At 42.3% G+C, this 26,472-nt stretch overlaps 1 protein-coding gene across 8 annotated transcripts; it reads left to right on the top strand.

The window, feature by feature from the left end:
• The first annotated feature begins 122 nt into the window (after positions 1-122).
• CAP1 (cyclase associated actin cytoskeleton regulatory protein 1) lies at positions 123-26,400 on the top strand. 8 transcript variants are annotated; one of them, XM_047727080.1, is made up of 13 exons: positions 123-260; positions 13,788-13,912; positions 14,471-14,571; positions 16,344-16,421; positions 18,172-18,315; positions 18,416-18,501; positions 20,358-20,463; positions 21,675-21,852; positions 23,294-23,478; positions 23,653-23,776; positions 24,018-24,100; positions 24,423-24,566; positions 25,218-26,400. In XM_047727080.1, exons 2-13 carry the CDS (start codon positions 13,801-13,803, stop codon positions 25,299-25,301), a joined length of 1,425 nt encoding a protein of 474 aa, XP_047583036.1. In that variant the 5' UTR covers positions 123-260; positions 13,788-13,800; the 3' UTR covers positions 25,302-26,400. The 8 variants fall into 8 exon arrangements, with proteins under 8 accessions (XP_047583036.1, XP_047583032.1, XP_047583037.1 ...); XM_047727076.1 differs by having other exon boundaries at positions 14,468-14,571; XM_047727081.1 differs by having other exon boundaries at positions 127-260; positions 13,791-13,912.
• Positions 26,401-26,472: the final 72 nt, after the last annotated feature.

The raw sequence follows: 26,472 nt of genomic DNA, 5'->3' as shown, positions 1-26,472 counted from the left end.
TCGCGCTTTGGGGGCGGGACTCTCTCTCATGGGCCCTCCGGGCTAGCGAGGATTCTCCCTTCCGGGCGTGGAGAATAGGGGGGCGGAGCCACGAGCGGGGCGGCCAGACTTCCTCCCCCGTCTCTCCACCACCTCGGCCTTTCAGCGGCCGTCCATTTCCGGTGGGGGTGCCGCGCCCAGTGAGGGCCCGGAAGTGGGTCGCGCGAAGATTGCTGGGCGGTTCTTGCCGGAAGTGAAGAGCGGCTGTTCGCAGTCGGGAGGTGAGGCGGAACTCTGAGGTGAGGGTACGCGGCGGGGTAGGGACTGGGGTCCACTCCGCGGCCCACCGGCCCCTGGCGTTGTGAATGGCCCTTCCGGCCTATGGGCGCGTGATGAGCCCTACTGAAGGGGCCAGAACGGAGGCCCTCAGGCCGACCCGGGTTCCTGGGCGCGGTCTCTTGAGGTGGGGCCAGGTTGACCAACTGAGCCGGGCTCCTCTGGGGAGGTCCCTCCGCTAGATTTTGCCGTCCTGGCTGTCAGCCTCAGCGGGACCTTATTCCTAAGGTGCCCAGACGTAGGCATTCGTAAGGAACCAGGGATACCTTAGAGTCTTCTCTATCCCCCAACTCGTCCCCATTGCACGGATGGGTAAATTGATCCCGGGACGAAGAGGCTGGTCTGCGATCTTATAGGGAGTGAGGGAAACAGTTGGAATCAAGACCTCAGTTCCTTAGATCATCAGTTCCAGATCCTTCCTACGACTATTTCCCAGGAACCTCTCTCTGCCTCTAGAGTGGTCTTCCGGTCGGTGTTGTCTCGCGGGCAGCTGCAGGTTAAAGACCGCCCGCTGCGTGTCTTTTCGTTTTTTGTTTTGTTTTGTTTGTTTAATGCAAACTGTTCGGAAAGCCTGGGGAGGTTTTCAAAAAAGAGTGGGGCAGGTCTTTGTATTTTCATTCGGTAGCCTCTCATTCTTCCAGGTTTGTTGCTCCTACTCTGAAAGGCTTAGTTAACTTTATTGAAGGTGTTGCATACTTCTGGACCTGAAGTCAGATGGCTCAGGTTTGGTCTGGCCCCACTGCTAAGTATCTGTAGCCACAGATGGATTATTTAACTTCCTTGAGCTTTATTTTTCTCATTTTTTCCCCCTCATCTTTTAAATGGAGATCTCCGCTTACCCCACAGAATTAAATTCAGTTTAACAAATTCTGTTTATTCAGTCAGGCACTACCATATCCAGGAAAAGCAGTTTTGAAACAAAACAAGCCAGACCTTGCCCACATGAAGCTAACAGTTTTTGCAGGGGATGTTTAAGAAGTAATTATGAATGTGATGAGTGTTAGGAAAGAGCAGGGTACTATGGAAATGTATAACTTGGGGCTCAGAAATATTCCTTCTGCAGAGCAGAATTTAAGATGGATTTTGAAGGATAAATAGCAGTAAGCTTGATGAAGAAAGGATGAGAACCTTTTAAGGCAGAAGTTAGTATTAGAACTGCGTTAGTTGAAGCTCTTTGTAGGGATTCCTGTTCAAGTGAAAAACAAGGTAGCCCAGCACATTCATCATTCACCACTAATTCATTGAGCCCTTAATATGTTTGAGGCACATATTAAATGAGGCACTTGGCCCTGGTGGCTAAGAATATAGTTGTTACAGGGTGAGCGGCAGACAGGTAAATCAGGGATGGCTTACCATGTCCTAACGCACTGTGAGAGCACAGGGCTATGCAAGAATAGAGGAGGAATACCTACCTGAGCAGGTTTCTATGCTTGGAGGAGGAGATGGAGGATAAGTGTAGCGGGACTTATTTAGCCATATGGTGAATCTGGAAAAGGGACTTATAGGCAGAGCGCAAGGACATGGAGATCTGGACATATGAAAGACCATGGCTAGTTCAGTGTGACTTTTCCAATAATGCATGGAGAAGTGAAGGAAGTGGCAAGTGCTGGGTCAAATATGAAGGACCTTGTAAATCATGCCGAGTAATGTGGATCTTACTTGGAAAGCTCTGAGGATGCTTTGTAGGGTTTTATATAGGAAAATGATGTGGTCAGATCTGTGTTTTAGAAAGTTTAGTTTGTCTACTTGCAAGGGACATGATGTCGAAGTAGTCCAGTGTTGGGAAGCTTTTGTCATAGTCATGGCTTGGACTAAGACAATGACAGTGGGAAGGAGAGGAGGGATCAGATCTGAGCAGTATTTAAAAGATGAAATCCATAGAATTGGAGGCTAATTGTTTATGGAAGTGAAGAAATAGGATTAGTCTAGGATGAATGCCTGGCTTTCTGGCTTAGGGAACTGGGTGGTACCATTCACTAAGGTAGGTAATGTAAGAGGAGAGGGGTAAATTGGGGAGGTGGCATGGAAAGAAAATGAATTTTGGACATAATTAATTTGAGGTGTTTGTAGCATATCCAGGCAAAGATGTCTGATAAGGTATCCCAACTAAAGGAAACGAAGAGCAAAGATGTGGAGGCAGGAAAGGGCTTACATTCAGTGAAGTACCTGGAGTATTGGAGTTTGTCTGGAGTTTGCAGCAGAAGAAAGGACCAGGGAGAAGGGTAGATGACTGCCAAGTTGGAAAGGGCTTTTGATGCCTTGTTTGAATGTGTTTGGGTTTTGTTCTGTGGTTGGCAGTTTGCTTATTTGAGTTGTCTTGGTCAAGCATAAAGACATTTCTGTAGGAATTTGCCTCCTTTTTCTTCACTAGAAATACTTCATTAATCGGGTAAACATAATTTGTGTCTGAGAGGAGTTTAAATAAAATGGTAGCAGTGAAAGTACTTTGTCAAGTACAACCTGTCATGAAAACCAAAACTGGTGGTATTATTAGGTTTCAGTGAGTGTATTTTTGCTCTGAGAAGGTTAGCTGTTTAATTTGTAAAATGCTTTGTTTCCAATTTGAGGGGTGATCTTTTTTCTCAGCCCTTTTCTTGGTTATACATGCATATGTTTAGTTGCGATATTTTTTTAACCAGGGACTAAGTGTTTAAAAAGTGACTTCCTTCTTTCGGTTTTCTGTGAAGCATTGTGAGTCAAAGATGCATTTTACTTAAACGAGCAAATGCAAAGTGTCATTGGAGGTTGAACCTTCTGGTTGGAAATTTAATCCTGAGATTGGAAATCTGAGGATCCTCAGGCCTTATCTTACTCAGTCCTAATGATTATGCCTTTGAATCGTCATCATCAGTTTCTTTTTTTTACTTTCTATTAACCTGGCTTTCATACTTAAATTTCACCTTTTTCTACCATAACTAGGCTAATCTTTTAGAAAGAGCCATTTTTGTCTTCTTATCTTAACTTGGCTTCAGATTCCTGAAGAATCAAATGTAAATACCGTTGTCCAGTTTACAGAACTCTCCACAGTCGTACTCTGACCTTAATTTTCATTAGATAATGTAGATTGACATTGTAATTTAGAAATCCTAAACTACTACATTAGCATTTTATTTCTACCCCTTGAGCTTCCCTTTTGCTCCTTACTGTTACTAGAGCAGGGTTTCTTAGAAACCTTGGCACAACTGGCATTTAGGTTGGATGGTTCTTCATTGTCGGGTTGTCTTACCTGTACATTGTAGGATTTTAGCAGTATCCCTGGCCTCTACCCATCAGATGCCAGTAGCACTCGCTCAGTTGTGCTTACCAAAAATGTCTCCAGACATTGGCCAATGTCTCCTCGAGGACAGAATTGCCCCTGATTGAGAACCGCCACTTTAGAAGATGTCATAACTATGATTGTGCAGCATCTTATCTTTCCCAACTAAATTTTCTAGGGCAGGCTTCGTGGCCATGCTTAGCACAATGCATGCACATGATAAACACAGCATATCCTGTAGTGAATGAATCATTTTTCATTGAGGCATCAAGAATTACTGTTTATTCAAGGGATTTCTGGGTGGTGGTACTTGAAGGAGTTGCCTTTTTGGTTTTCCTCAGAGGATGTGATCTTGATAGAGAAATGCCTCTGATTAGGCACTCACAAGAAGAAAGCTTTGGGCTAGTTGACAGTGGAAGTCAGCAGATTTATATATTTCTTATATTGGATGTATAAATTCCCATTACGTTCATGGTGCCTGCATTTAGACAGCTTGGTTAAGTGAACAGGGATTACCATTTATTTTAAATTGCTTATAGTTTATGATGTTGACACTCTGTTTATTTTGATTGATTAAATTGTTAGAATTGAATCATCTTTAATGCAACTACAGCATTCATCATGAAAGTGTTTCTTTTTTGGTATACCATTATGTAAACTTAGTAAAAAGAATCAAAACTCTAAAAATATTCCTTAGCTATAATAAAGCTTTGTTTGCCTTGTATTACCAGACCTGTAGTGTTCAACTTTTCCATTTGACTGGAAAATAAAGCTGAAATGTTTCATGGAAGGAGTGAGCTTGCTTTTTTTTTGTTTTTTGGGGCTTTTTCCTGCAGAGGTCATTTAAAATTCCTATACTTAAGTTTAATTATAGACTTACAGTCACATATCTTTTCATATCTCTTGCTGTAGCTGAATCATGGCTAGGGACAAACAGCATCCTTGGGTCTATCTTTATGCAGCTATCCAGCTGAAGTCAGCCAATGCACTTTTTCCTTATATTTGTAAAATATGCTTGCTCAGTGTTCTTATGTGGTTAATCTTCATAACATTCCTTAAATGTAAGAGAGAGAGGGGAACCCATGGCCACGTAACGTTGTTTATTTGCCCCGACCATTGAAACAGCTAGTTCCTAAGTCTGACTTCAGCTTATACATTCTTACTAGCTTTTACTCCTGGAATTTCAGATAGGGGACAGAACCGGAGACAAGTGCTGATGCTGGATTGGATTCTTTCCCTCCCTAGAAGTAGAAGATAGACCTTTCTCTTTTAATCTAAACCTCAGATGGCAGTGACTCAGACACTAAATGTCATTGGTTCCCTCAGTGAAACTAAATGCTTGGGGAAGAACAGTGGCTCCTGATTTGGGTTAGATTTGACGGGCATCTTTACTAGGGCAAAGTGCTATCTGTTCTTTGGTTTCTGGGTTAAAACAACCAATTCATAAATGTCTCCTGTTAGCATGTCTAGGTTTTGCTTTGTGACATATTAGAGCCTGGTGATGAGAATTAGGCTCTAATTTTCTATTGTTAGGAGTAAAACTAACTAATGCCTTATAGCTTCATGGTACCTTAGGAAAGATATCCAGGTGGAGCTGGGCTTTGTTCTATTATAAGGAAATTATCTATGTTAAAGTTTTGAAAAATAGGTTAATTGTCCAAAACCCTATCATGTCTAATGTGACAAATACTGTAAATTTTGTGTTCTCTTCAGATCTTCTTCCACAGTGCATTTAGCTATTCCTAAGTAGAAGTCTAGGCTTTTTTGTTTATTTGTTCTTTTTTAAAGTACGGCCCGTAGGGCACCTAGGTGGCTCAGTCAGTTGGGCATCTGACTCTTGATTTCAGCTCAGGCCATGATGTCACGGTTGTGGGATTGAGCCCTACACTGGGCTCCGTGCTTGGCGCAGAGTCTGCTTGAGATTGTCTCCCTTTCTCTCTGTCCCTCACCCCATGTGTACTCGTTTTCTTTCTCTCTCTCTCTCTCAAATAAGTAAATAAAATCTTTAAAAGAAAAACTAATAAAGTAAGCTCCACACCCAGCGTGGAGCCCAACACAGGGTTTGAACTCATGACCCTGAGTTCAAGACCTGAGCTGAAATCAAGAATCAGACGCTTAACCAGCTGAGCCACCCAGGCGCCCCCATAGAAGTCTAAGTTAACATTGCAGTGAACATCTTCTGCCTATCACTTTCCCCACATTCGTATTATTTTCTTAAGAGACCATCTCAGGAACAGAATTAAAAACTCAAGGTCAAATGAAGCATTTTGAAGCAGATCAGTTGGGCTGTCATAGTTGCACTATCATAGTGTACCAGCTGACTTGTGTAGTTGCTTTTCAGTTTTACTTAAGGGTAGGACTTAGAGGAACAGCAACAGACAAAGTAGAAAACATTTTAAGCATAGCAACTTCCAACTTAAGTGGACATTCATAACACTGGCTTAATTGCCTGGTGAGATGAGATAAGAACTTCAGGAGTAACCTGGTTCCATTTACTTCTGAACAACTTCCTTGATAGGCAGAAGGAATTGGATTGTTTGAACTGTTAGAATGAGGAGACTGTGAAGTAGTTTTGGCAGGAGTCACTAGCCATTTCTGATTTTTCTTGGTTTCAGACCACAAAAGAAATTGCTGGAGAATCATCCTCGTAGTTTTCTTCTTGCTTGGCATGATATCCGTCCAAAAGCCTATCCATTCTCATGCCTTTGTGATATTTCTTTGCCAGTAACTTGCAAACCATCTCCAGCCTTGATCCTTCCGCAAGCTTTATTTCTAAATACTTAACCACTTAGAAGCTTCATCTCCTCTTCAGACTCTGCTTATCCAAAACTGACTTCATCTTCTTACATGCCAGAAACCTGTTTCTGTGTATAGTGTCGTCATTCTCTTAGGCCCCTGGATTTGCAGTTTGAGTCATCTTTGACTCCCTTCTTTGAGTGCTACAGTACTCAATAGTCAGTATCACACAGTTGGTACTTGTTCTGTGTTTAATGCGCACTTGTTTTGTATGACCTCCAGGAGCAGTACCAAGATCAGTGGGTGGAAGTTCCAGGGAAGCAGATTTTGCCTCCATATAAGGAAGAACTTTTAAATACTTCGAGCTGTCTGAATGGAATGGGCTGCCTCCAGAAGTCTTGGGGTCTCTACACTGAAGGTGTTTGAACAGCAGTTACCTAATTGCTGAGATCGTTGAAGGGATTGTTCTGGCATCAGATGTTGTTTTTACAAGATGATTTCTAGAATCTCTCCTAATCCTGAAAGCCAGTGATTGTTGCTCCTGCTAGATTCCCTTGGGACAGGAAAACTATTTTACCATTCTTTTATATTCCCACTTAATTCAGATTCTGGTTACTTAGATACCTTAAACTGATTTTGTAGATTAATTGATTCTTTTCTTTTGGTTTCTGTATCTGGCTGGACACTAAATGTTGTGGTTATTTTTCCTTTGAAATATAAAAAATATTTTTTCAGCCCTCTTAATTTGCAGCTAGATGATAAGCGGCATTTCACACTAACTTAGACCCTGATAGTTTCCTAGTTTAATCTAACCTAGACCTTAATATCTCTCCCATTCCAAATCACATTCTGTTTATCAGACAGTATCTGTAAAAATTTTGCTTCTATCGCTTTATTCCTTTACTCAGAATGCTTAAATAGCTTCACATTTATCACAACATCAGATTCAGATACTGACTGGCTTTCAGTGCCCTTCATAACCTAGTCTGGCTTGCTTATCCAGCCTTACTTTTCATGATGCTCTATGCAGGTTAACCTACTGGCTTTATGTACATAGCCTTTGTATTCTCTCCTCCTTGCTTCTGATTGCTCTGGAGTGTCTTCACTTTTTCCATCAAGATGCCCCATTTTCCTCCTAACAGTCCTAATCAGTCCTCACTGATTTCTTCTCAACTCTCAGAGCATATAGTCATTTATACTGTATCACTCAGAACCATACGACATTCTGCAAAGAAAAAGCTTATGTATAGGCAGATACTATAACTTTTCCTAATCTAGGTGGAATTAGGAAAAGTTCCCTTCCTAATCTTTAACAGAATTTTTAAAAATGAAGTCCTCATTATTTATTCCATTGGCATTTTCATTTGTGTTGGCCTTCTCAATTAAAATGAAAGTTTCGGGAGGGCAGGGGCCATGTGTCTTCTGTGTCTTCAGTAGCTTCTAAGTACGATGCTAGGCACTTTGATTTTTTGAGCATCTTCTGTGTGCCAGGTTATTCTAGGTGCTGCGAATTAGTGGGACTGGGTGGGGAGAGGAGAATGGATAAATTCCCATTCTCCTGGAACCTGTTTTCTAGCACATGGCATGCAGTGATAACATTTTGCATTCAAACTGCATTTTTTTTTTAAAGATTTTATTTATTTATTTGACAGAGATCACAAGTAGACAGAAAGGCAGGCAGAGAGAGAGAGAGAGAGGGAAGCAGGCTCCCTGCTGAGCAGAGAGCCCGATGCGGGACTCGATCCCAGGACCCTGAGATCATGACCTGAGCCGAAGGCAGCGGCTTAACCCACTGAGCCACCCAGGCGCCCCAAACTGCATTTTAAGGCTCCCAAAATAACTTATCTCCTTTGATCCATCATCTCTGTGTGCCAGGTGAGGACCCATTATTAAATGACTGTCCTGTGGTTATACAGTGAATACATGGCTGAGTTGGGCCTCAAAGCTTGGTCTCCTGAATCCTAATTTTTCTCCTTAGACTTCTGTAATTAGGACTGCCTCTCTTTCCGAAGGTTTTATGATGAATGCTTAGATAGTTGGGAATCTGTACATTCATTTATGGAGGCTTACCCTTGGTTCTTGGCTATTGTCAATCAAATGACAAGATCGGGCAGAGCTATAGTTTTCCACTCTCACACTTCCAAATTCTTGTGGAAAAGCCTTATTTTAAACATTGGCCTTCCAAATATGTGTCATCTAGCCTATGAAAAAATATTGGCCTCCAAGGAAAAAACTGAAAGCAGAAAACTAAAAGCTGCTAATAATGTAACTAAGACACCATGAAGAGGCCTTGAACCCACAGTGCTGTGCTCAGCAAGTTGTAGGGGCTGGATGCTGTGATGAACCACATAGTCACTTACTTGCTTAAAAGTAATGTGGAGTGATGGGAAGAGCCTCAGACTAGGATTCAGAAAATTTGTGCTCGGAGCCTAGGTTTTCTACCCACTAGTTATTCCATATCTGGCAGGCTTTCTAACTTCTGTGAATTTCTTCATTCTAAAGGTGGAGATCAGTATCTTTATAACAGACCCCATAAAATTATTTTAAGTATCAAAGAAACAACAAATTGATGTTGTAAAGCACTTAGGACTGTAAAGGAATATTTTTAAAATTAGTATTATATAATCTAATAAACAAGGTTATTTTCTTTATGATTCTTGGTTTGAAGATCTCTTTATCATTGTGATTTATGCCCAAAAGATAGCATTTATTTGACAGGTGGAAATATTTGTAAGATCCTGCAGACAGCAAAGAGGGAAAAAAAAGACAGGGGGTGGGGGAATCTCCCCAGATTTGTCAGAGAGAAGACAGCCAGACTTGTTTTGAGGGGAGAGAGGGTAAAGGACCCTTATTAGCCTACTGTATTTATAGTGCCTACTACATTTATAGTGCTGGAATTGCAAAGACATGGTCCCTCCTATAGGGTGGCTAGTTCCCTATTAACTATTAAATAAATGATTTTAAACCATTATATTAAATGTGTGGTAGAGATAAATGCACAAAGTTATGGGAGCATAAACTGGAAATGCTTCTTGGGGAGGTGGTACCTTAGCTGAGTCTTAAAAGGCAGTAGGAGTTCTGGAGAGGGGGCAGATTGAGAAGGAAGAGCATACCAAACAAGTTTCCTAGGAAAAGTAACACTTCAACTGAGTCTTAAAAGGCAAGTAGGAGTTACGAGAGGAACAACAACCAAGCAGAGTAGATAGTATGAAGGCTCAGAAGCGAGAGAAAGCATGATTCTTTCTGGAAAATGCAGGCAGTCGTGGTGTGGCTGTAGTGTGTTCAGGAAGGGTGTGGTAAGAGGCAAAACTGGAGGAGAGTGGTAGGAGATAAAGCAGGATCAGATTATGGAAACCCGTATCTGGACTTTACTCTGAATGCCCTGGGAGAGTACTGAATGATACCGAGTAAAAGACTATCATAATTACATTTGCATTTGAGAAAGAGTATGGTGGTAGTATGGTGGTAGAATGGATAAACAAGGTGTATTACTGTAATTATAGGAGACTAGTAAGAAGGTTATTGCAGTAATTTAGGCAAAGTCATGAAGACCTGATTTTTGACAATCAGGATGAAGGCAAGGGGCATCTTTTCATGAGATAATCAAGATAGAGCCTATGAGAACCTATGGATTTTGATGACTGGCTAGATTTGCGGGAGTAAGGAACAATATAATATAGTTAACATGTATGGAATCCTTGCTGTTTTTCAGCGCTGATCCAGGACTGCTACATGTACAGTTGACCCTTGAACAACATGGGGGTTGGGGTCCTGACCCCCCAATGCATTTGAAAGTCAGCATGTAACTTTTGATTCCCCCCAGATTTACTAATAGCACACTGTTGACTGAAAACCTTAATGATAACATACAGTTGATTAACACATATTTTGTATGTTATATATATATTATACTGTATTCTTATAATAAGCTAGAGAGAAAATGTTATTAAAATCAAACGCAGAGAAAATGCACTTATAGTACTGTATTATACAGAATTCATATGTAAATGGATAAGTTCAAACCTGTGGTATTCAAGAGTCAAGTGTATTTCCCCTTTTTTTTTTTTTTTTTTTTTTTTTTTTTTTTTTTTTTTTAAATTTTATTTATTTATTTGACAGAGAAATCACAAGTAGGCAGAGAGGAGGCAGGCAGAGAGAGGGGAGAAGCAGACTCCCTGCTGAGCAGAGAGCCCGACGTGGGGCTCGATCCCAGGACCCTGAGATCATGACCTGAGCCGAAGGCAGAGGCTTAACCCACTGAGCCACCCAGGCGCCCCTGTATTTCCCCTTTATTGTAACTTTAGCCCTTTGGATTTTGTACTGTCGTCTCCACTATACTAATAAGGAAGCTGAGGCTGAGAAAATTTGATAATACTCATAGTCACAGTGCCTGTAAGTACAGTTATTCAAACCCCCAAACTATCTGACTTCTCTAAAGACCATGCTCTTAACCTCTACACTTTGGTGCTTCATAGTTCCTGGGTTACTAAGTTGGTCAATCAGGTGGTTGATAATAGTGCTGGATTACTGAGCCACTGGGGAGTGAGAGGTATGGGAGGACGATGAGTTCTTTTTTGGATACTTCAGTTTGAGATGTGTTCTGAACATCCAGGTAGGAGTGTCTAGAAGGAAGTTGGATCTAAAATTATAAATTCCAGAAGAGTGGCTTGAGCTAGATATACTTCTCTGGGAGTCATTGGTCTATAGATGGTTGTTGTGGTGCCACTCGGGAAACAGGCAGAATGGTGCTGCCATAATGCTAGTTGAAGGCTTGGGAGTGGACATGACCACCTGAAGAATGTGAATATGTGTGTGGGGATGGAGAGTGAGATAAGGTGTGTCTTTTGGTCCCTTCAATTTTGGATATTCTTTCCTGTAGCATCTCAGATTTCACCCTGCCTCTACCAAAAACAAAAAAACTAAGTACCATTCTCCTGTTTGGTTAATGATAGAATGAGATTACCTATAAATGATAGCTGTATTATCCTTTTACATTCTGTTTAAGTTAGACAGCAAAATTGTAGCTTGTTTAGCAATGAAAGCTTACAAGTCCAAGTGAAATACAGAAAAAAAGGATCCAAAAATCTCGTGAAGCTGTATTACTAAGCTTTTAAGATGAGTAAGTGTCCACCAACCCTGGCAGCCATTAGATACACTTCATTGTTTTCCATGTTGACACTAGCCTCAACTTGTAGTATCCATTGTATATGAAGGAATGTGTTTTATAACAGAATGGGTGGTATCCTTTTTTTTTTTTTTTTTTTTTTAAGATTTTATTTTTAACAGGGTACCTGGGTGGCTTGGTTAAACATCTGATTCTTGATTTTGGCTGAGGTTACAAGCTCAGGGTCATGAGATTGATCCCTACATCAGGCTCTGTACTGGGTATGAAACCTGCTTGGGATTCTCTCTCTCCCTCTGCCTCCTGCCCGCCCCCCCCCCCCCCGGCCCTCCCCCCGCCTTGAGAGAGCACACTCTCTCTCTTTTAAAAAAAGGGGGAGGGAAAAGAAAAGATTTTATTTATTTATTTTTTTTTTAAGATTTTATTTATTTATTTGACAGATCACAAGTAGGCAGAGAGGCAGGCAGAGAGAGAGAGGAGGAAGCAGGCTCCCCGCTCAGCAGAGAGCCCGATGTGGGGCTCGATCCCAGGACCCTGGGATCATGACCTGAGCCGAAGGCAGAGGCTTTAACCCACTGAGCCACCCAGGCACCCCTCTGATTGTCTTTTAAATGACATTCTTGGGGTTCTTGACTGACTCAGAAGACCATGTGACTCTTGATCCTCAAGGTTGTGAGTTTGAGCCCCACATTGGGGGTAGAGATTATTTAAATAAGTCAAAACAAAACATTCTGTGGTAAGTCACTAGGCCCAGAGAGACCAGAGCCTTGTACACAGAAAAGAATGGACAGGGATTATATTTTCTTTCTTGGGGTACCTGGGTGGCTCAATTAAGTGTCTGCCCTCAGCTCAGGTCGTGATCTCAGGGTCCTGGGATTGAGCCCCATGTCGGGCTCCCTGCTCACCGGAGAGTCTGCTTCTCCCTCTCCCTCTGCCTCCGTCCCTCCCCCTGCTGTGCTTGCTCTGTCTCTCTCTTTCTCTCTCACTCAAATAAATAAAATCTTCAAGAAAAATATACTGTCTTCCTTACTTTGTCTTGTAAATCTGCTTATCTCTTCCTCAGGGAGGACAGTGTGTTAGGTTGAGATCTTCTGACATGTCATTTTTGAGGACATTGTAATTGCTGTGGTCATTTTAGGCAATTTCAAGGGTGTTGAACTCATTCAGCTTAGTAACTGAACTAATTAATGAAGTAGAATCTCTCCTAAGTCAAGGCTTTGACTGAAATTTCACTGACTTATTTTTATGATATCACTTATGGTCTCAAACATTTCATGTGCTCGTGTATTGAAAACATTTAATGATTATTTGTGTGTATAGCATGGGCAACTTTAAGAACATTCATCCCTCTGGAGTTTTGAGATGCTATGCTTTAGGTTCATTAAGTAATAAATACTTACTGAACACCTCCTTGCCAAGCAGTGGCCTAGATGGTAGAGTATAATAGGGAACAAGCCAGAGAATATCCTTTCTCTGGTAGAGCTTACTTTCTTTAGGATTTAGACATTGAGTGAGACTAGTTTCAGATAAATTAGTACTTGTGAAAGATCTGAAAAAAGCTCTTCCAGATGTGTATGTCTTCCTACTTCCAAGTCTAGATCCTGCCATCCTCATTTGTGAAGCCTGGCTAAGTGGCAGCATGTCCATGCTGTCCTTACCTGATTTTTTCCGCTAATACACTCTTCTCCTTCCTGAAATTCTGTTACTGTATCTGCAACATTCTTATATCACCTTAACATTTTTTTTTCTATTTGTTTGTAGTTGTTAGTATACTTGTCAAGTACCCACTATTAGTCTGTAAGTTATTGAAGGCGAAATAAATATCCTATATATTGTGGTTTGGGGCATTCTGTAAGTAGGCAGCAGGATGTTGTAGGGAAAAAGCACTGAATTTAGAGCCAGAGGACTTAAATTTGAGTGCTGGCTTTCTAAACTAGCTGTGTGACTGTAAGCAAGTCATTTAACTTCACTGTAATTAAGTTTACTCTCTCTACAGAATGTAGTAATTAACCTGACATTTCTGAGTAATTGTTGGGAGGCACAAACTGAGATAATATATGTGACTGTACTTCGTAAATGCTGAATTCTGGCACAAATATTCTGTGGTGTCATAGTAAATATTCAGTAAGTATTTGAATGAATAAATGTTTGCTTTCAGTGAACACCTTTTTCTGAGTCGCTGTCTTGCTTAATGAAGTCTTTATGATTTTGTAAATATATTAGTCTGTTTTTCATCTTGTTTCATTACTAACTGATTCTGTTCAGATTTAGCATCCTCCTCACCCCATGAGTATTTTGTCTTTTCTCCTTAGGTGCTGTGTACTGTTAAAACAACAAGTGACATATGATCTCTTTCAGCAGGTGGTACACAATGGCTGACATGCAAAATCTGGTAGAAAGACTGGAGAGGGCAGTGGGCCGCCTGGAGGCTGTATCCCATGGCTCTGATGTGCACTGTGGGTATGGAGACAGTGCTCCCAAAGGTAAGCAGTATCCAACCAGCAGAATACTTTGAATGAAGACTCAGTGTTTTGGCCTAAAATTTTTCTGTCACAGTATATGCTCACCTTCAAAGTTAATGTCCCAAAATGCTTAATCTGCTAAGCTCATTGCCTGTGAACAGATAAGGGAGGAAGTGACTTGTGTAGTGAGGCCTGTGGTTATTTTAACATAAGAACTTCCTGATTGTGTGATACTTCCTGTTCTTTCTTTAGTAAAACCACTCTAGAAGTTGGGTGACAAGAGATTGGCAAATTGGCTGTTTTGCATATGCACCAAATGAATCATAGAATGTTAGCGCTAAAGGGGAGCTCAGGGTTTGTTTGTTTGTTTGTTTAAGTTTTCATTTTATAGATAAAGAAAATTAGGCTCAGAGAGGAAAAGGAACTTAGGGTCACACAGTCAGTGGTGGTACTGGACTCATGTTCCAGTATTCTGTTTACCTTATTACCTTGCCTCTCCACTTTCATGTGGAATGGCTTTTTAATAAATCATCTTTTTGGTGCAGGACTGATTCTCTGTGGTGTGTCTGTCTTTAGCAGGAGCAGCTCCATATGTGCAAGCATTCGACTCACTGCTTGCTGGTCCTGTGGCAGAGTACCTGAAGATCAGTAAAGAGATTGGGGGAGATGTGCAGAAACATGTAAGGATGTTTTGCCCCTTTTTCCTTCCTTTAAGGACTGGTGGCTGTCTTCAGGTCCTATTCCTTCTTGGTTTAAGAGCCCCTTGAGAGAGTCCTGGCTCCTCCTCTTTTACCTTCACTGAGGAGCTCACTCCAGGCACTGGAATAGTTTCTCAAATATTTCCAGGCCTTCAGCTTTTATCACATTTTCTGTGTGGGCTTCTTTTATACTGAAGACTTGCTTGGTGCATAAAATATGGCTTGGCGGGGCACCTGGGTGGCTCAGTCACTTAAGCATCCGACTCTTGATTTCAGCTCAGGTCATGGTCTTGGGGTCGTGGGATCTAGCCCCGCATTAGGCCCCATGCTCAGTGAGGAATCTGCTTGAGATTCTTTCTCCCCTTCTCCCCTCCCCCCACATGTGTACAATAAATAAATAAATAAGATCTGTTAAAAAAAATAAAATATGGCTTGGTTTATCTTAAAGTGAGAATATTCTCCCATTCTGATCCCAACATGTTGCTACTTTTTTTTTTTTGAAAGATTTTATTTATTTATTTAGAGCAAGATACAGTGAGAGAGGGAACACAAGCAGGGAGAGTGGGAGAGGGAGAAGCAGGCTTCCCACTGACCAGGGAGCTCAAAGTGGGGCTCAATCCCAGGACCCTGGGATCATGACCAGAACCGAAAGCAGATGCTTAATGACTGAGCCACCCAGGCAGCCCCACCAGCATGTTATATAACCAAGCCTAGGGTGGCTTACTCAAAGAAATCATAGTCATGACTTAGCATTTATAAAGCTATGCATGATAGTTATTAGTTATGCTAATGTGGTTATTTTCACACTTAGCTCACAGCAAGAATGTGAAGTAGGCAGTGACAGGTGCCTCTCCACCCACCTTGCTTCATGTGCTGCCACCTCCATCGTCACCACCCCCACACCTAGATAATATTCTGAATCTCTTTTTGGGACCCAAAATCTTTCTGTTAGTCCTCTGTAATCTCTGTAAGCAATAACCATGTTTAGGATCTTCCTGACCCTTTAGCAAGACTGGTTGCTTGATCTTTGGAAGATCTATTTTGAGTCTTTCATGTACCATCTGTTGGCAGTGGTGTTAGCACTTGTGAGTGGGACTGGGACTTAGATACAGGAGTGGGGACTTACATTTTTACTTTATACAGTATGTAACATTTGCAAAGACTTAAAAACATGTATCACTTGTATGTTCTAAAAACACAAATCTAGAAAAAATAGGTTACCTTATTTGAATTTTTGTGTTTAGATAGTGGTTATAGCCTCATATTTCTTAAACTCTCTTGACTATGACTATCAGTAAGAAATACGTATTTAATCTGAATGGGTTATGACCTAGCCTTTGAGAAATAGCTTTAACTTAAAGAAGTAAATACCTTGAGAATTCAGGCATAAATTTGGCCTTTGCCTTTACTTCAGCCTCAAGTTTTTGAGAAAAGAGCTTTTTTGGTGATGAGAGGCAGGAGGGATTTTTCAGTGCGCTTCATACCGCACTGCATGTACATTTGCTAACTGATTTCATCTAAGGCTAACCTTGATTATCTTCACTTCCTGGCTGCGTATCCCTGATGAGTTCCAACAAGAACAGCGGTATGTTTAATTTTCCTGTCACTCCCTGGAATCTGGAGTACCTGAGGAAGGCAACAGGATGTGCCTAGGTTGCTACCAGAGTACGTGGAAGTGGAGGTTCCAGGTTATTCTTATCAGGACCCTCTCCAGTTGTAATGTGTCATTGATAAGTGATTCTTCTTTCTGGCAGGCGGAGATGGTCCACACAGGTCTGAAGTTGGAGCGAGCTCTCTTGGTTACAGCCTCTCAGTGTCAGCAGCCAGCAGGCGTAAGTTCACTGCTAGTTGGTTTCCTTGTGGTTTGATGCTCAGGACAATTGAGAGGTTTCTGCTGTATCACAACATGCTAAAATAGACCTTCCAGGCCCGTGTACGTTCACACCAAGTCCCAGAATAGTCAGACTTAAAGTGCATGAGAATGTGTCATTGAGTAGTTATCGGACTCACTGGTTTAGGGTTGCTTTTTGTTATTTATTTATTTTTTTTTCTGTCATTTTATTTAGGACCATAGTTACTCCTGGACCTTGCTACGTCTCTCAGTGGTCTTTTTTAACCTCTTGGCTGAGGCCAAATTCATTATATTGTCCTCTAAGCTCTTTGGGTCATAGAGGTTCTCTTGCTTCGCTGTGGCTGGGCTTTAACAATGCTACTGTGGAGATCCTAAAACTCCTGAAGTATTGCTTCTCCCCTCCTCCTCCCGTGGTTGGGATTTCCCTTTAAGTTTACTCCTACCTCAAAATTTTATGGTGCTAAGGTATAAAGATCAGTTGGATAAAATGTGGATTTGAGTTTTGTTCTATTTGTTCTTTCTGCATTTGACTTTCCTAGGCAGAGGGTCAATAAAAGAAATCTTCCTGTTAATGCTTTATGAAAACTCCTGGACCCTCAGCATGCCTAAATAGTGTAAAAATAGTATAAGATAATGTTAAATATATTAGACTCTAATTCTTAATCTCTCTTGAATGGTTAAAGCATTTGTCTTAAACCTTTTCTTGAAACCTACACTTTCAACAACAAATCAGGCAACTGAGACACTGTTAATATTTCCCGCGCTTTAGACTAAGGGTTGATAAACTGAAGTCTCCAGGCCAAATCTGGCCTGCCATCTCTCTTGTAAATGAAAGATTTTTGGAACACAGCCATGCCCGTTCTTTCAAGTATTGTCTATTGCTGCTTTACGCACTAGAATGGCAGAGTTGAGAAATTACAGCAGAGACCGTCCGTATGTCCTGCAGAGACTGAATATTTACTGTGTGGCTCTTTAGAGAAAGTTTGCTGACTTCTGCTTTAAAGACTGTTTTTCGTGCTAAGATCTGAGAATTGAGAAGGATAAAACCGAAAGGATAAAACATGGAAACACCAGATTTATCCATTTTGCTAATAATCTGCCTGTTCAAATGCCAAGCCCCCTAATTGCATTTGATTCAGCAGATCTCTGCTCAGCAGCTGCTGTATGGCTAGCAATGTATTGAGGGCTGTAAGGACTATAAAAGAGGGCTGAGACAAAGCCCTTGTCTTTGAAAAATTAATGAGAAATTTCAAAAAACGTACTCACACGAGTCCATTAATAGTTTTTGCTGATGTGTGATGAGGTGCCAGAATTGGTTATGCTGATAGGAGCTGCTGTAAGTGGCCAATGTGGCTGGGGCAGGAGGGCTGTTCCTCATGAAGCATGGGGAACCATTTGGCTATCTGGAAAAAGAAGAGACCATCATGAGTAAAGGCTCAGAAATGAGCTAGTGTCTCTTCTTAGTGGGACAGAAAAGAGACAAGTGGCTGAAATGGTAGAATTTTGTGGTGTAGCTGGAGTATGGGTCCTGATCCTGAAGAACCACCAGATCTAGCCAGAGGAGAGTGAGATGATGAGCAGTATTTTAGCCATATGCAGGATGAATACAGAGTTTATTTGGGTGTTCATTATAGCTCATGAAGAATTCTTGCATGCAGAATCAGAGTTGACCAATACATAAAGCTTTTACAGAGAGACTAACCTGAATCTTCTCCCACGTCTTTCCCTAGAATAAGCTTTCCGATTTGTTGGCACCCATCTCAGAGCAGATCCAGGAAGTGATAACCTTCCGGGAGAAGAACCGAGGCAGCAAGTTGTTCAATCACTTATCAGCTGTCAGCGAAAGTATCCAGGCCCTGGGTTGGGTGGCTATGGTGAGCAGTGCAGCTTCCATGGGAGGGAATGGATGGAATGAAAGGGTAAGAGAGATGGCTGGGAGAGGCCCTGAGTCACTGACAGCTTCTCTTTCTCTAGGCTCCCAAGCCTGGTCCCTATGTGAAAGAAATGAATGATGCTGCCATGTTTTATACAAACCGAGTCCTCAAGGAGTACAAAGATGTGTAAGTCCAGCCTTTTCTCAAGGGATCAAGGACAAGCCAGCTGGTTGCTTTCCAGAGTCGCACTTGGGGTTAAGGCTGTTGTGTTGGTTCTGTACCCCAGGGCTGCTTTCTGGAAATTTCAATAGGTACTGGCTCACAGAAGCTGCATTTGCAAGCAGGAAGTGTTTCTGCTGTCACTTCTGCTTTTTCTCTAGAGTTTCTAGAGACCCGTTTAGTCTTCTAAACCTTAACCCTTTCAGATTTAGGAAATTTCACTAGGGGTAAAATGGACGAATGCCCTTTATTTTTTTAAAAGATTTTATTTATTGTCAGAGAGGGAGTACAAGCCAGGGTAGCGGCAGGCAGACAGAGAAGCAGGCTCCCCGTGGAGCAGGGAGTGTGATGTGGGGCTGGAGCCCAGAACACTGGGATCATGACCTGAGCCAAAGGCAGATGCTTAACTGACTGAGCCACCCAGGCATCCCAATGAATGCCCTTTAATTTGCCTGTTTAGACAAGGTGGATTTTGTTCCTTTGTTGAGAATTTCTAACTGGCCCTATGCCAAAAGGTTCAGTAAGATTTACTAGGAAATTTACTAGGTAAAGTGAGAGGAAGGCTGTTTTGGCAAAGCACAGGTATCAGGTAAGGGGTAGGGAGTCACTGTATGTCTAACCACATATGTTCATCAGTCCTAACTGAATTCTGTATTGCTAGTTTTGAGTTGGAGTGACAGCATGCAGCTGTGTAATTACCCAAACCCTTCCTTCCATCAATCATTTGTTGAATAACTACTCTGAAGGAATAGCCTTCATGTGTGTGAAATATGTCTCAGAACACAAGGCTCTTCCTTGATCCTTCCAGCAACCTAGAGTTAAGCACTGTAGTGTTTTGATTCACCCCACCATTAAACTCCATGCACTTTACAGTTGAGCAAATTCGGTCTTACGCTAAATAGCCATAATGTCGGGGTGCCTGGGTGGCTCAGTTGTTAAGCATCTGCCTTCAGCTCAGTTCATGATCCCAGAGTCGGAATGGTGTCCCTCATTGGGCTCCCTGCTCCTCAGGAAGCCTGATTTTCCCTCTCCCACTCCCCCTGCTTGTGTTTCCTCTCTTGTTGTATCTCTGTCAAATAAATAAATAAAATATTAAAAAAAAAATAGTCATAGAGTCTTCCAGCTAATATAGAAGAGGGGAGACTTGGACTATAGTGCAGTGCTCTTTCTATAATTTTATGATGATTATTTCTTCCAGGAAGGGTGTAGATTTTTGGTGGGAGGGACGTAAAGCACTGTGCTATAGAGCATTTGAGTTTCTTGAAGTCCTGGAGTTCCACAGTGATGCCTGAATAACCTTCTCTCTACTACAGCTTCATGTGCAGAATGTCTGCTTTTATTAGTTTTATATATTATGTTCTGCTTAAGGTCTGCTTAGAAAAAACGGTTTTGCTATACTTAAAAAAGTTGGAGGAATACTGCTGTAAGAGATAGGAAGAGATATGATCTGCAGTCCCTATCCTAATGGACTGTAGTCTAATTAGGGTAATAAAATAGGTTAAAAAAATAGTAAAGCTCAGTTATTTTTTTTTTTTTTTAAGATTTTGTTTATTTGATAGAGGGAGAAGCAGACTCCTCGATGAGCAGAGAGCCCAATGTGGGGCCCAATCCCAGGACCCTGAGATCATGACCTGAGCCAAAGGCAGACACTTCACCAACTGAGCCACCCAGGCGCCCCATAAAGCTCAGTTATGTTAGAAAAGCTGCCATAGAGCAGAGCCACACTACAGCCAAGATATGAGCTCATAGATGGGAGGGCTTCTGGAATCACTATTATAATGTACCCTGGCCATCTGTGATGAGTTCTTCTTTAATTCTCCCAGCGATAAGAAGCATGTGGATTGGGTCAAAGCTTACTTGAGTATATGGACAGAGCTACAGGCTTACATTAAGGAGTTCCATACCACTGGACTGGCCTGGAGCAAAACGGTTAGTGAGTCTTCCCTCCCTCCTTCTATCCCTTCGGGACAGGGTCCACAATTTTATTTTGTTGCTTCCAAGCTCCAAGAAGAAATGCTAGTCTTTTCAGTGGCGAGTAGAAAGAAAAAGGAGGGGAAAAAAGAAAAGAGTACAGAAAACAAGGATCAGAGAAGTGTTTAGTTCTATTCATTTTCATTACACATGGGTCAGAGATTATGGTCAGGCTAGAGGGCCAGAAGAATGAGTTACATTATCCCAGCCCTCTAGAAGCTTAGAAATTGAAATATAAAAATCCTAAGTACAAATCACCAAGCTAAATACTATACTAAAGATACAGAGTACAGAGTAGAAGGAAGAGTGAGTCTCACTGGAAGAAATTGTACTTTGAACAGGTGTACTCTGATCCAAGACTTTTTTCAAGTATAGAACAGTGAGAAGTGAGAGAAACGGGGATACTAGCAAATAGCAAAGCTTAAACAGAGTACATGTAACATGTAGAGTGAATGTAGAGATTGGTCATCTCTGTCTTCAGTAAGGAGAGAGTCAGATTTTTAGGAGAAAAGGCTGAAAAGGAGCATTGATTATGACTCTTAGACTTAGTAATAGGTGATAAGTGCCTATCATAGGTATTTGAGCAAGAGAGTGATAATGATCAGACTTGTCCTTAAGAGAGTCTGAGTGTATAGGTTAGGGATAAGGGCTCATGCTCAGACTGTGGAAGTGCTCTCATGGGGCTCGTGGGTGGTGCAGAAAAACTTGCAGGAGCTATAACCAAGGTAATAGAAAGATTTGATGGAATTGAGGGGGTTGCAGGGCTCCAGAAAATTGAATAGTCAAGCTTGGATGGCAGCATCTTTTACTGAAATAGAATCAAGGAGGTGATTGTATAGGTAGGGGAGCAGGTGGGAGATGATGACATCAGTCTTGGCCTCATTGAGGCTGAGGTACTGGTGACATACCTAAGTCAATTTGCACAGCTGGCTTAGAACTGGAATTAGAGGCCAAAGGAACAGTGGGAAAGTTGAAAAATGGAGCTGGGTTGGGTCCCTGGAAAAGGTTAAGAGGGAATAAAGCGATGTTGGGTGTGGCTAGGGAGCATGAATCAAAGCATTGAAGGCTCCAGTGGGTACCCCATGTCCTTGATTACATGTAGACCCTATTTGGGAAGGGTACAGAGGAGAAGAGAGGATGGCTGTGTTAACCTGCCTTTATTGTTCTAGGGGCCTGTGGCAAAAGAACTGAGTGGATTGCCATCTGGACCCTCTGCCGGATCGGGTCCCCCTCCTCCCCCACCAGGCCCGCCTCCCCCACCAGTCCCCGTCAGTTCAGGCTCAGATGAGTCTGCTTCCCGATCAGCACTGTTTGCGCAGATTAATCAGGGGGAGAGCATCACACGTGGTAAGTGAATATTTTGGCAAGAAAAGTTGGTACAGTAAGTTCTTTGGGCCAGATCTTACCAGCTAGAGACCTGACAGCTGATAAACCAGAATCCTGGTTTGTGTATGGGAGATTCCATTTGGGGTGTCACTGTCCTTCAGGTTGCCCAAAGGGACCTCAAACCTGGCTTAAATGGAAACTGAAATGAGTGATGATTACAGTTGAGGGAACCCTCTGCCCCATAGGAAAGTTATTTAATATTGAGTGGCGTATACAGAGTACCCTGTTGTACCAAGGCATGGTGCTGGCAGTTTACCCTAGAGCCTTTTCTGTGTTACCACATGGTCTCTTTGGGAAGTCACTGAGTGTATATATGTGTGTGTGCATGTGCGTGTGCGTGTGTGTGTGTGTGTGTGTGTGTGTGTGTGTGTGTCTGGGTGGGGGGTCAGTTAACTAACTCAGAAGATGATTGTTAGTCATGGAAATTTTGCATAAGATTTACCAATGTTGGTATAGAGAAACTAGACACCCTTATACACAGCAGGCAGAAGACTAAATTATACAGCCCTCTTCTAGGAATCTACCTATAAAAATATCTAAAATAAAAAACAAGTATTATATAGTATTATTTGTAGTAGCTAAAAATGGTATAACAACCTAAATATCCAGCAGTAAGAGAAATGGTTAACTGTGGTGTGTCCTTTTAATAAGATATTACGCAGCCATTAAGTCTTTTTCTGCAGCCAGCTGTGCAGTGTTGAAGAAGGCATCTAGTATAGCCGCAAGGAGTGGTGGGGCTGAAAGGGCCAGTGCGCATTGGTTATTTACGTTGGGCCATACTCAAAAGCAAGGGCTGTATCAGCCTGCAAGAGGTGATTATGGAATTTTTTCCTTAAAAAGAAACAAAAAAGAAATTTTTATAAACTATAGGTTAACATGAGAAAATTTTTATGTTTTAACTGGTTAAACCAGACTTGTTAACAGTGTGTGTGGTTATAACCAAATACAAAACTTCTATCAGTAGGAAAACTTGTGGAATGAGATTTCAAATACAGATACTGAGTAGGAGGTGTGGTAGGTCAGTTGTGGGTGAGGTTTCTTTCTTTTTCTCAAATTTGTTTTACTATCATGTATTACTTTTCTTTTGTGCTTTAAAAACTCTACATATATTATAAATATATATTTGGTAAGTGTCTTTCAAGATCTTCTGTGCATTCACATACCCAGTCCTTTCATATCCACACATTCCATGTTTGTTTTTTTAATGGAACTGTATAATTGAACATTGGGGTAGAAGGGAAATTCTAAAAGCACTTCCCCAAAACTGACTGTGAGAGAACATCTTCAAGGGCTTGGCTTTGGCTTTAAAGTTTTTGTTAACACTGAGAGCAGAAGTTGGTTATTGCCTTAGCCCAAAACCATGGTATGAAGGACAGGCCCAAGGTAGCTGTTGTTCCTACAGCCCTGAAACATGTGTCTGACGACATGAAGACTCACAGGAATCCTGCCCTGAAGGCTCAGAGCGGTCCGGTACGAAGTGGCCCCAAACCGTTCTCTGCACCTAAACCAGGAGTCAGCCCATCCTCCAAACCAACCACAAAGAAGGAGCCAGCTGTACTGGAACTGGAGGGCAAGAAGTGGAGAGTGGTGAGTTAAAAATGCCAGAAGGAGCCAGAAGTGGGGACAGGGGATTTAAACAGAGCACCGCCAAACAGTGCAGGGTTCTGGCTTAGATTACAAGAACAGAACTTTGGGGCAGCTTGTTTTGGGGGGTAGGGTGTATTAGTGATGGGATTCCTGAAAGGGGTATTTCTTAAACAGGAAAATCAGGAGAACATTCCCAACCTGGTGATTGATGACACAGAGCTGAAACAGGTGGCTTACATATACAAGTGTGTCAACACGACATTGCAAATCAAGGGCAAAATAAACTCCATTACAGTAGGTGAGTTTTTGTCATTGTCCTAGGCAGGCTCTGTCCAAATGCTGAGAGGGCTGGAATCATGCCTACCCTATTCCTAAAGATTGTTATTTATTACAGTAGCTTCCTTTAAAGTTACTCTGTTGATGGGGCGCCTGGGTGGCTCACTTAAGTGTCCAGCTCTTGATCTCAGCTCGGTCTTCATCTCGGGGTTGTGAGTTCAAGCCTCGTGAAAATGTTACACTGTTGATCTGCTCCCTTCTAGATAACTGTAAGAAACTCGGTCTGGTGTTCGATGATGTGGTGGGCATTGTGGAGATAATCAACAGCAGGGATGTCAAAGTTCAGGTAACTTGATATCTTGGCTCCTTCCTTTGGTCCCTGAGGAATTAATTGAAAGACATGGCTGACCCACAGATGTTGCTGTGCTGGGAATTTGATTCTACGGAGTCTGTAAGCTGAGCTGCTTTGGTGGCAGGAAAGGAGTTGGCCCTTTAGAGTGAGCCCTTTCCAGCCCCCATCCCAGCCCACCTCCAGTATCCAGTATCTGCTGTATACCTGTGAGCTTGCGTGTGATTGCTGAATCACCTAAAATAGTGAAAGCTTTTTCCTGAAATGTACTATTGTTCTCCTCAGCTACTGGGACTAAGCTTCTTGGTTTCCTCTGTAGGTAATGGGTAAAGTGCCAACCATTTCCATCAACAAAACAGATGGCTGCCATGTCTACCTGAGCAAGAATTCCTTGGATTGCGAGATAGTCAGTGCCAAATCTTCTGAGATGAATGTCCTCATTCCTACAGAAGGCGGTGACTTTGTAAGTTTCTTGATCTCTTGATATGCTTTAAAAACAGGAGGGACTGAAGATTTCTTGCATCAGAGAAAGTTAGTTCATGGCCACTCTGCACTGAATGGGTCTAGCCTAGCAATACGCACCTCAGACACCCCACCCATGAGTGTGAGGTGGTCTCATGAAGTAGAGCTCCAAAGGAGGTGGCTTTTCCTTCCTTAGGTTGAGCAGACGCTTAGGGTAGTAACAAGGAATGGGACTGAGTCACAGCCCCAAAGGACTGGCACCGTGCAGTATATACGAGAACGTGTATATGTTCTCATCTGTGCCTCCCAGGTTTGTCTGTCTGAGATTGCTGATCCAGTATCAGTGGGGAACACACTCACACCTCTGCCTCTCTGGCCTTGGGGCCGTTGTTCTCACTCCACTGCAGCGCCCCTTTGTTATGTCAGCGGCAGGGAAGCAGCGCCCCTTTGTTATGTCAGCGGCAGGGGAGCTGGGTCGTAGGAGATGTGTTGCCACTCTCGCAGCCAGGCTGCTGTAGGTGGTTCGGTCTCGCTCTCAGGACATCCTTCTTGCTCCAAGAGTTTGGTGGAAGCAAGCGTTGGGAGAAGAGTGTAAGATTTAACCTCAATTTATTGTGTAGCTTGGATTTAAACATGGTTTCTTTATTTGCAGAATGAATTCCCAGTCCCTGAGCAGTTCAAGACCCTATGGAATGGGCAGAAATTGGTCACCACAGTGACAGAAATTGCTGGATAAGCGAAGTGCCACCGGGTTCTTTGCCCTCTCCCTCACACCATGGGATAAATCTGTATCAAGACGGTTCTTTTCTAGGTTTCCTCTACCTTTCTGCTCTTCAACTGCTTCTCTGCTTTGAGAAGCACAGCTACCTGCCTTCACTGAAATATACCTCAGGCTGAGATTTGGGGCGGGAGAGCAGGTCAGTTCATCTTCTGCAGGAAGGTGCGGCTTTTCTCTATCGGCTCAACCACACCACCAGTCCCTCCTTAAGGAACCGCACACCAGCACTGGTGTGTCTAAGCTTTCAGCCTTTGCAGGCTATTTGACCAACAGTCTTTGGGAAGACTAAAGCAGTCCCCGGGGATTAACAGATCAGAATGTTCACACAGGTTCACCTTTTTCTAACAATGAGCGTGAAGGTAGCAGAGGCAGGTGTGATTCTAGCGGGTTCTTCTAACCGAACTAATTTTTCACTATTGACAAGTGAGGCAGGGGTTGTACCTGACCAAAGGCTGAAGCTGGCCAGCTAGCATTCCAAGCAGAATTGTTTCCCATAAGCATTCCTTTCATTCTGCATTCCATCCTGGCTCTGCCTGAACCTGGGAGAGTAGGTTCTTCCATGTCAGCCGCTGTGGCAGTGCCCTGTACCCAGGCCAGTTAAGGGAGTCTTGGCCCCTTCCTTTCACTGGGATCCCTGCCCAGCACCTTCCTACAGAGATGACTTAAACAAGAAAAAAAACAAAAAAAAAACCGGAAAACACACCATTCCAAGGGATCTGGAATTCCTTCCTCCTTCCATGCTGGGTGCCTGTCCTCCACCTTCACTGCCTCCTTTGCCCTGTCATGCTCAACTGCTTTTGGCTTCTGTCCAGGCACCTGAACAAAGGACTAAAATCTCCACTGCAGCCTGGTTTTAGGTCTTATGTAAGAATCTTGCACAGCACTGCTAATGTAAATTACAGTTTTTCTCTCTAGGACACTTACCAAAATAATGCAACTTTTTTGGTGGGAAGAGAGATTGTCCTGTGACTTCTACCCATTTCCTGAGGCCTGTGGAAATAAACCTTTATGTACTTAAAGTTATACAGAAAATAGAATAAAATTAATACCAAACTTGCTTAGTATCTACCTATGATGTTTACTGTACAGAGATGTAAGAATATTTTTTTGAAGTGAACTCTACCTCAGC

This window comes from Lutra lutra, chromosome 4, assembly GCF_902655055.1.
Source record: "Lutra lutra chromosome 4, mLutLut1.2, whole genome shotgun sequence".
In the NCBI taxonomy this organism is placed as follows: domain Eukaryota; kingdom Metazoa; phylum Chordata; class Mammalia; order Carnivora; family Mustelidae; genus Lutra; species Lutra lutra.
Note: the sequence above shows the minus strand (reverse complement) of the source record. Positions and strands in the feature narration are given on the sequence as shown.

Coding starts and splice junctions, on each gene's coding strand:
- CAP1 (XM_047727076.1), top strand. CDS start 13,801: ATGGCTGACATGCAAAATCTGGTAGAAAGACTGGAGAGGGCAGTGGGC. Junction 16,422..18,171: donor AGTGTCAGCAGCCAGCAGGC/GTAAGTTCACTG, acceptor GTCTTTCCCTAG/AATAAGCTTTCCGATTTGTT. Junction 24,567..25,217: donor CTACAGAAGGCGGTGACTTT/GTAAGTTTCTTG, acceptor CTTTATTTGCAG/AATGAATTCCCAGTCCCTGA.